We start from the raw sequence: 11,135 nt of genomic DNA, 5'->3' as shown, positions 1-11,135 counted from the left end.
TACTGAACCTATCTGCTTGGCTTATATCCACATGCTCTCATTCTCACCCTTTTCGCTTGCGCTTGGTAAACCGTGCCCTAGCTCCATGCATCCTCGCTCTATATGTGTATATGCAAAGGCAAAAACAGAAAACCAGCAAACAAGCAATGGAAGGAAAAAGATGCAAAGAGCATGTGAAAGAGGCATAAAACAGATAAGCATGATAGACATGGCAAGCAAAGAAACAAGAAAGCAAGCAAACAAGCGAGAAAGCAAACAAGCAAGAAAACAAACAAAAGGTGGTGTCCACGAGGGACAAATGTAGGTTTGGATCGAATGCTCGTAACTTCATTGTGTTGAAGTATGGACGACACACTAGCAAGCAAGACTCATGCATGGACATGTAAGCAAGCGTGTAAAGATGCATAGAAAGCCAACGGCTGGCGCGAACAAACATGGTAAGCATAACATCACACAAAGCAGAAAGGGAAGGGTATACACGAAGCAACCATCATCATGGCAATGCATCCCAAATGGTAACATCCAAACAATGCCTCATAGGCGTCGGATGTAACCACGCAACCATAAACCCACTAAGGGCATCAAGCATGACAAAGCCTAGAACTAGAGAGGCTAACATAAGAATAAAACATAGAAGCAAGCAAGCATAGACATGCAAATAGGAATGATCCAAACCCTTTTGATGTGGGCCTTGGTTTATGGACGATAACAAAGACCATAGGGTCTAGATCAAGTCCGAACCAATAGGCCAAAACACAAGAAAATGCGATAAAAGGAACAAAAGGGCTACAATAGCACATGGCATGACAAACATAGCCTAGGTCTAGGCACACAAACATGGCACAAGCATATAGAAGATAGTATAAAGCATGTAGAGAACATAGATCCAGGCACACAAGCATGTGAAAACATAGATCTAGACAAGTAGGCATAGAAACATACACATCAACATGTACATGCCTAGTACATAAACATGGAAGAACATGAATCCAAGTATATAAGTATGTGAAAACAATGATCTAACCATATAGCATGGAAATACACACACCAACACATAGATCCGAGCAAGGCATAGCTAACAACATCATGCAAGCATATAAGCATGTAACCTTAACATCAACATACAACAAAAAGAGGAACAAAGCATAGGAAAACATGGCATAAAGCATGAAGCATGTAGATCAAGACAAATAACATGTAAACAAGCATGGAAGAACATGGATCTAAACTAAGAACACGCTAGGAGCAAGATAAAGCAAGAAACATGCTAAGGAAAGCAATAAATCGTGTTATTAAGGCATAAAGGGGCAAGATAAACGCTAGAAAAAGATTTAGAAAGTTAGGGGTGTGGATAGTAGCTAAAAAGCTACATCCACACCCCTAAACCCCAAATCCAATGTGTAGAACCAAGGATAAGAGGATTGGGTATAAGAACAATACCTTGTATTTTTAGGGGTGTGGATAGTAGCTAAAAAGCTACATCCACACCCCTAAACACCAAATCCAAGGTGTAGAACCAAGGAGAAGAGGATTGGGTATAAGAACAATACCTTGTATTTTTGGTGAAGAAGGAAGAATCAAGAGACTTTGATATGTGGTTTTTTTTTTTCTTGGTATTTAAGAGAGAGGAAAAATGTGTAGAAAACATCTAGGCAGAGAGCAAGACCAAGGGAGACTCTTCTTTTTGGTCTGGGGGGTGTTTGAGGCCTTTTATAGCCCCAGCACGCTTTACGAGGTGGTGGCCCTTATAGGGCCGCCACCTATGAAACTTCTCAAACGGGGTTGATCTTGATACCTATGGAAAGATCTTGACTTACAGTTTCTAAAAATGTATGGAACTTGAAAATCCAACGGTCGGATCAAACGTTATAGCTCCCGAAAGTTAGCAATGCATCGACCAGTGCGTTAATTTGATTTTCATGATATCTCGGCCATTCTAACTCCAATTTGACCCATGAATAGTCTTTGGACTGAGAATTTGATAATCTTCACAATGGCATTAGTTTCAACTCGTTCTGATGGTAAGATCAAAATTAGGGTTTCTGGGTTTGTTGGGAGTCAACTCTAGGTCAAACTTGGTTAAAGTTGCCAAAAATCTCCAAGAACCTCGGGTTTGATTTAAAACCATGAAAAGTGATGTTTTGTGAGGATTTTGACCTTGTTTGACCTTCGGTCAACTTAGGGTTGACTAGGGACATTTTGGTCATTTTGGCTGAAAAAGGCACTTTGGGTTCTTCGATGTCTGAACGGGTTGTGTCACATCATTCTGGATTGTCTCGCGGCCCCATGGAGAGAAAATGATATTTTTGGATTTTTCAGGGTCCAATACTCAAATCAAGGGTGAACAAAATACAACATGAAATTGGATACAATAGAAAAAGTTTGTTTTCTTCTCTTTTTTTTTCTTTTTTTTTTCTTTTTTTTTTTTTATAAGTTTAGCAATTTATATAGTTTTTCATTAATGAATTGGGATTTTGGCTTAATTTTGTTTTCAAATGTTTTAATTATTAAATTCATTATTTTTTCATGTGTAATATTAGTATATGTGTTATATTTATTTATTAGGAAGTTAGAATGTTACATTAAGTTAGGGTATTGCTTTTATTTATTAGTAAATTATAATGTTACATATGTCAATTTTACAGCTAAGTGGGTGATATAACTTATAACTAATTGAATAAAATCAACACTACAAGTCTACAACAGATAATTTAAATATCAAAATAAGACAATATACAAAATTCATGACTAAAATCGTGCAATGCACGAGACTTTCACTAGTGTGTATATATATATAAAATTAAGGACAAAACTTATGTACAGTACTTTATGTGCTATTCCTTAGGTTCCTCTCTTAAAATTCTGTCATGTAACTACTAAACTTAAAAAATACACTTCTATTCATGAGAAAAAAGTCACATGGCAGAATCTTAAGAGAGGAACCTAAAAAACAGCACCTAAGTACTATACATAAGTCTTGCTTTATAATTAAAGACTTTATGTTAGATAGTATGAGGTTGTGCCATATGGCGCATCTCTTTATTTAGGCTTCTAAATCAACAAAGTTTGCATTTATATCAAAGTATTAATTCATTAAATTAGCCAATAGAGTAAATGCATATATTAATTGTAGGGTCTGTATTTGTAGCCCAAGCCCAAAAGATATGGGTTAAAGGCCCAACGAACCCAGGACAATGAATTTGTAGAGAGTGGGCGAAAGAGCCGGGATGGTTATGAAGTAAACAATGGTTGGCTAGGTTACTTGCAGTGATGATAACATGAAATAATGCTTAAACAACTCCATGAATGAATGTCCGAAAAGATGTTTTATTAAATGAACAGTGATTACAACATTCAGAGCTACAGTAAAGCTTCTCTTTTCTCCCTCTCTCCCCCCCCCTTATCAGAGACCCTTCTTCTTTATATAGCATCCTTTCCCATCACCTCCATCGTCCACCTGTTCTTCATCCACGTATCTACTTGAGTGCATGTCACGTCATGTGCTTACTTTAGTTCTTTGTGAGTGGCGGTAGCTAAGGTTACACTGTTCAGGAGTCTTCTCCACATAAATGCGGCCAGAAAAGCTGTTGCAGTGCATTAAATACGGTGGTGGCAGCTTTTCCTTTAGATATCTCATCGTTCTGATCATCTCCAGACCTACCCAGAACTTATCATTATCATTGGGATCGCTAGGAAGATTATACGAACCTTCCACACGTTTGTTTAATCAAGGCTATTTGTGGCCGAGGAGTGAGACATCTTCGGACCAGTAGTGACCTCTTCGGACGGTACTCCCCCTCTACTTCTGGGCTTCCTGCCTTCAGATGGGCCGTCCCCACCCAACTATTGCTCCTCGGAAATATAATACTTCTTAATCCGGTACTCCAGGCCCGTTAAGTAGCTCTGGGTTTTTACCCCCCACATTAATTATCTATAGTTGTACATTAATTATATATATTAAATGAATTTATATGATTATTTTTATAAACTCTATATATAAGAGATAATTTTTAGTTAGTTAGTTAGTTAGTTAGTTAGTTAGTGTGTGTGTGTGTGTGTGTGTGTGTGTGTGTGTGTGTGTAAGCAGAGACCTCATGTTAGAGAGTTTAAGGTTGTGCCATGTGGTGCATTTCTTAAAGTTCTCTTTATTTAGGATTCTAAATCAACAAAGTTTGCATTTATATCTAAATACATATATTAATTATCTATAGTTGTGCATTATTTATTTATATTAAATGAATTTATATGATTATTTTTATAAACTCTATATATAAGAGATAATTTTTAGTTGCAATAATAATAATAAATTTAGAATATGACATTAGTACTTATGTTTAGTTGCTTTGACAAAAATTGACACAAAAATCATAAAAAAAAAAATAAATTAAATATTTGTGAATTTACACAATCAAGAATGTAAAAAAATAAAAAATAAAAATAAAAAATTGAAGGATATATGCATTTTTTTTAGTAAGCAAGAAATATGCTTATCTATATCATCCAGTATATCATGCAATTTTCAATTTGTGAACACATATATAATGTTATCAAATCACTACACTACTCTTAGTGTCTTTCTATTTTGTTTATAAAATAACTAAAGATTACAATTTTTACAAGGAAATTTATTGAAATTTTTTTTTTTATACCGCGATAGTTGGGGGATCTGAATTATGAATGTCTCTATTGGAAATTGAGGTGCCAACCAATTAAGTTATAAGATTCTTAGTAAACTTATTAAAATATTAGAGAAAACTAATAATAAGTTGCACCGCACATTATGCATGAATTCACTAGTGTATTATAATATCTCATGACATGTTATGAAGAAACTTTAGGATGTTTATGAGGCACCAAAACATAACAGCCTTCTAATGCCTTTTATAAAAAGAGCATTGGATGGGGAGATGATCCCGCATAAAATATAAAGTATATCACCCATAAATCTCCATTTTATCATTCTAATCTTTGCTTGTCAACCTATTTCTACAAGGTAACTTTTAGAGCACTATATCTTATGCATTCCCAAGTTTCAACACAAGTGAATTGGCCTAATTTAGAATGGAGCCAATATAGCTTCTTTTCCCCAACTCAAGTAGAGTAAGCTTACACTAAATTGAAATTAGATCATCCAATCTTGCAAGCTTAAGCTTCCAAAACCCAATTTTTCTCATGTAGCACACTAGGCAACTTTACATTTTTGTTGCTAGCAGCATCAGATTCATAAACTGCTCTAAAACTATATTTCCAATAAAGCACTCCATTTGATTACCACCAATCATTCTAGTGGAAGATGTTTCTGCCAGATCTTGCAATATATTTCAAGAAAGGTCGGTGCCAAATTTCTAAGTTTTACCAGCCAACTCAATACAGTTTGAGGTCAACTCAATACAATTTGAGGTCTAATGCAAAAAATTTAAATAGATATTTTATATTTAAATCACTTAAATAATATTTAATTTAATATTGTAAATTTTTTTAAATTTGAACTTTATTATTATTAGTTTTACTAAGACTAATTCACTTAATAGTGATTGGGTTGAATTTCAATTCCTTTATTTGGAAAAATGAGCTATTAAAATTTGATGTGATAATTAACGTAATTAGAGACTAATTCATTTAAATTCTTTTGTATGCTATAATGCTTGTTTTGTATTTAGAGACTCTAAGTTTGTAGCTCATTCCCTAGCCCAATGGGCTTATTTTTGGGACAGGTTTGGGACTCCACCCTTCTATGTAGTTTGGGAGTTTGTAAAGGGAGGAGTTGGTTGAGTCCCATCCCTTCCTTGTGGTTTTGTTTGTTTTGCGTTGTTTGTATTTTTCCTTTCTATGTTAATGCAATATCTTATTCAACAAAAAATAATAATAATAAGAAGTTGAATTACTTCATATGATACGTGACACATCAATTTATAAAACTGATACAGTAAAATTTATATCTTAACATCACTCAATATTTTGGACCATTTTAAGAGTAGAGAAAAAATATATATACAACCCATATTGGGGGAAAAAATCACTTATTGCAACTCACATTTCAAGGCCCTAAGCCATAGCTAAGTGGGCTAGACCTAGGGTTTGGCCTTGAAGTTTTAGAAGTTTCCTCCAACCCCATTTACTGTTTTAAGGGATTTGCACCATTTATTAAATAAATAAAGTTTTTCCTTCATTCAAAAGATTATTTATCCAAGCCACTCAAAGAAAACCTATATGAGAATTCCAATTATATTTCATTGTAGTATCTGTATGCCACTCTTCTAGTCCTTTCAAACCTAATCCACCTTCTTTTTTTACCTTTTTAGGTGTGCATACATTCCAAGTCAGTTTCGCGCAAAAAGTTAACTATCTTTACTCTTCCATAAAAACTGCTAAGTTTCTTGAACTGCTAAGTTTCTATTCAAGGAGTCTAACAACAACCAAATAAAGGAGCAGTAACAAGAAAACTTCACTCTTCAGTGAAGTTGCACAAAGTCCAAACAGATTCTTGAACTCCTTAATCACTTCCTATACCAAGCTTATGGATGGCAATTCAGCACCGGGTACACCATCAGGTCATTAGCAAAACAAAGATGAGTGAGCTTTAGACTTTTAGGGTGAAACTTGAAGGCTTTAACATTCTGCACCATCAACCTGGAAAAAACCTCAAATGCCACTTCAAACCTGTACAGGAATAAGGGATCACCTGGTTTTAAGTAGCCTACAAAGTTGCCAATAAAAATCTTTGGGATTTGGGAAGTAGTTTATACACTCCCTAACCTATGAAACTCCCTAACCTATGAAACAAACTTAGAGAGAAACTCCAACGACAATCAAATGCACAATCAACTGAGTCATAGGTAGACATGGCAAAACGGGCGGTTCGAGTCGGGTTCGGGTCGGGTCAAACGGGTCGCGGGACGAGTCGAGTTGACTCGTATTTTTCAAACAAGTTTTTTTTTTTTTGGGAAATAGATGCAATTTGTTAATTGTTTCTATGTTCCTTAACTGTGATTAGATTTTCATTGGTGATACTATTACTACTTACCAATTACCACTAAACACTTGATACCTAAATTTGGTGCAACTCTTATTCCAGCTTTCTAGAAGCTAATCTTGGTATAATTTTTGATATGTTTAAAGTAGGAAGAGAAAATGAAGGTGGCAAGTAAAGAATGACAAACTATAATGGAGTACATAACATATTAAGTGAAGAAGAATAAGTAAATATCTTATAAGAATTAAACCTCAATCTCAATCTACTCAACGTTGGTAGACGTGGAAAAACAGGCGGGTCGGGTCGGGTCAATCGGGTCGCGGGTCAAAACGGGTCACTGGTCAAAACGGGTCATTTTTAAACGGGTCAAACGGGTCGCGGGTCAAACGGGTCTGACCCGTTTTGCCATGTCCCTTTCTTGAAAACACTTTAATGGTGCAACAGTGCAAATTCCTTTCTCTGTTTAACAATTTCTTGCACCAGCAACACATATTTTGCTTCGTGGAACAAAAGCAAATTGACTTTGACTAATGATATGTTCAAACTTAACTTCCACCAATTAGCAAAAATCTTAGTGATATATTTATTTATGCACAATGTGGCAACATTAGCTTATATAATTCAGCAACCGCCATGATTTGAACCCCATGTTAGAGAATGTCCAATTAACCAATTGGCAAATATCATTTCTTTGTAAGCATACAGATAGAACAAACGATGTACTTAGGATGGTTGAAGGGGCCTGCATGTAGGATAATTTCCACGTTGAAGTACATTTTATTTCCAAACTGTCTTAGTCTGTGTAATAATAAAATGTTGAATCATGTTCTTAAGGTCTAGTCATGCATACACCTCATAGTAACATGCAATGACAGTAGACCAAGAGTTCAGCACACAATCCGTATTTGAGTGTAATTTGCCAAGCACCAATTTCCCTCCCAGAGGTCTAGACTCCAGAGCACACATTGATCCCTTGCACTCGCAATTATTTCTGATAGAAATGGGGTACAACAGTACAAGTTCAACTCAAAAACATGGGACGGGATCAGAAACATGATGAGTAGTACCTACACTTTGCAATGAGGCCACAATATAGTGAAGAAAAGGGGTTTTATTCTCTAATTTCATTCAACTCATCTTGATTGATACACCATTCTGGATGTCTTATGAATACCTATGCTATTAATATTTCAAAATAGACCACACGAAGATATACCATGCTTTTTATTTTCGGGGTCAAAATTGATACAAATGAAGCTAATTACAACTAAGACCAAGAAAAATGGAAAACATGGGATAGTTTCATGGTTGAGCAATCCCCTTTTTCACAAGCATGTCATAAACCCTGTCAATTTTGCTTGTTTCAAGCTTGAACAAGCGATGGGCATCGGCTTTCTTAGAGACATTTCCATTGATAATTTCGATTGACATAATCTCTTGCATGCTGAGATAAAGAGCTGGCGGTAGCCGAATCTCACTGCAGAGTCGTTTCTCCTGTAAAAACATAGAAGCAGACCGCTTAAGTCATTGGTTCAATAAAAATGCACACATATACAGTGCACAGAAAACTTTAGGCTTAAACTGTTATTTGTGTCATAGTTTAATGAGCCCAAATAAGTTTTCATCCTATCAACGTTAAGGATATTTAGTAGCAAATGGTACTTTTTTCTAGGAATATGGTAAACAAACTGGATACCCTCATGTTTCTTTGTGGATTAAGAATTAGAAGATTGAGATGGCACACTTACACTTTCAGACAATAAATCTGCCCCATGAAGGCCTGTTATCTCCAAATCATTAATGGAGCTTGAAGTTGCCTGTACTGCTGGTCGTGAATTCGACTCCTTGCCACCAGACTCTGAAGCCATGAAAGGATTTGGACCAGCCTGACTGCTTGGACCAACTTGAGCACTTTCCTTTGCTCTACGAGCACTTTCTTCAGCTTCCCTTTTCCTTTTCTGTTCAAGGTATCTATCAGCCTCAGCTGCAGTGCGGCAACCAGCAGCTCGGGCTTCCTGAATGATAAAATTCTTACACTTTCAGACAATAAATCTGCCCCATGAAGGCCTGTTATCTCCAAATCATTAATGGAGCTTGAAGTTGCCTGTACTGCTGGTCGTGAATTCGACTCCTTGCCACCAGACTCTGAAGCCATGAAAGGATTTGGACCAGCCTGACTGCTTGGACCAACTTGAGCACTTTCCTTTGCTCTACGAGCACTTTCTTCAGCTTCCCTTTTCCTTTTCTGTTCAAGGTATCTATCAGCCTCAGCTGCAGTGCGGCAACCAGCAGCTCGGGCTTCCTGAATGATAAAATTCATGTGGAGATGACATTAGTTTGACAAATTGAAAGCATCATCATACTTAATACGAGAATGAAGCATTCCTATTTAGTATATATTATGTGTTTGTGTGCATGCATGGGTGTATAACATATGATATCATGAATGGCAAGTTTCAAGAAAAGCCATGTGGCATGCTTGTTTTACAAAAAAGTGTTGGGTATACAATCTATGGTATGGGTATTTACCATATAAAATATTTTAGGCACAACTGCATTTATTTTACGTAGTCTAAACAACCTCTGTGGGGCTAACCATGTATCATACCTTAAGTTCTTGAATTCTTTTCAGGGTCCGATGCTCTGAAATAACAGTCTGAAGCAAATCCTCATGCTCTTCCTTGGAATGAAAGCGCATGAAGACATCATATCGCCGACAGATTGCCCTCTCTTCAGGCAATAAATCCTTCTCAAAATGATTTGGATACAGCAAATTTCTTTCTAGTATGAAATCCTTCCTATGCTTCCTCTCATCAAGCCTGCCAACAAGTTTAAGTTAACCATGATGCAGAGAGAGAGAGTGTCTTAACATATTTATATACTATGAAATACAGTAAGCTTATGCCATATTATGAAAGCCTAAACATAATCTTCATATAGTGATAACTAGTGAATAGTTTCATCAACAGATGAAGAAGAATCAAGAAATCACACACACAGATGGTAATCCTGTCTTCATCATAATTTATGACAATATTATCTCAATTCCTATTTTCCTCTCTTCTTTTTTTTATTTTAATTTTTTTTACCATAATAAGAAGTTGGTCTGAACTTAATGCTGTCTTACAAGTTTAATATGGCTAAATAAATGAATGTACCAGTAAGTGTAAAGTTATATGGAAATCAAATTATTTTGATAATTTGATAGGGGTGGAGGTATTTGAATTCTAGATGTCTTTGTTGGAGACACCGGGAGGTGCCAATTGCACTACTAGGATCAAATTATTGTCACCAAGTACCTCTTTGCATAGATACGCAGCACTCGCAACTTCAGCTCACGTTCATCCTCAGTGTCTGTATCCTTAAATTCCATCTCAGCCAATAACTGCTCAGCATCATTGTCATATTCAGGATCAAACTCCTGTCTTTTATGGTTATAACCACTCAACTCAACTAAAGAAGGTCCCTCACTCACTGAAGAGTGCGGTCTCTTCCCCACAAAGCTCCTGTCTGCTTGATGATCTGCACGCAATATAAAAAGAACATAATTTAATAATCAGCTATTTTATCATAACCATATTGATTATGAATGCACCACCAAGTTTTCAACGTTCTAGTAAGTGAAAATAGAAGGTAACAGATGCCAACAAACAACAAAATGCAAAGGTATAATTAATTGCACTCATTCAAGAAAGTCTTTCAGCTAAATCAACATCAAAATAAAATAGGATGAAATACATAATTCCTCCTATAGTTTGGAGGTGGTTTCAAATTAAACTCTAGATTTTAAAAAGTTTATTAGAACATGAATTTTTTCAATTGTTTCATTTAGCCTCCTCAGTGAGTTATTATTTAACAAAAAGTAACGAAAATTTGTATTAATGGTAATTATAATCTATCAAGATATCAGAAATTAATCCATGTGAATCACATATATCATTTTGCCACCAAAATAGCATACAAAATAACTTTAAAAAAATCCACAAAAATGAATACAGTTTAATGAACACTAGTCGCGAACCGGCGCATTGCGCGTGATAATTATTTTTATGGTGGTTTTATTATAAAAAAAATTACAATTTAAACTAATCTAATAATGAGTAATGTATTTCGTAATTATATTTTTATTTATTATAAGAACAATCATAAATGTAATATAGGA

At 35.5% G+C, this 11,135-nt stretch overlaps 1 protein-coding gene across 1 annotated transcript; it reads right to left on the bottom strand.

Annotated features, from left to right (window-relative positions):
- Positions 1-8,066: 8,066 nt before the first annotated feature.
- On the bottom strand, positions 8,067-10,508 carry LOC111995589 (transcriptional adapter ADA2b; the record flags this gene model as incomplete). Its single annotated transcript, XM_065781744.1, has 5 exons — positions 8,067-8,467; positions 8,722-8,909; positions 9,152-9,275; positions 9,582-9,792; positions 10,273-10,508. Coding segments are annotated over 5 exons (951 nt in total), but the record flags the coding sequence as incomplete, so codon positions are not given.
- Between the last annotated feature and the right edge of the window lie 627 nt (positions 10,509-11,135).

The sequence above is a fragment of the Quercus suber genome, unplaced genomic scaffold (genome assembly GCF_002906115.3).
Source record: "Quercus suber isolate HL8 unplaced genomic scaffold, Cork oak 2.0 scaffold_277, whole genome shotgun sequence".
In the NCBI taxonomy this organism is placed as follows: domain Eukaryota; kingdom Viridiplantae; phylum Streptophyta; class Magnoliopsida; order Fagales; family Fagaceae; genus Quercus; species Quercus suber.
Note: the sequence above shows the minus strand (reverse complement) of the source record. Positions and strands in the feature narration are given on the sequence as shown.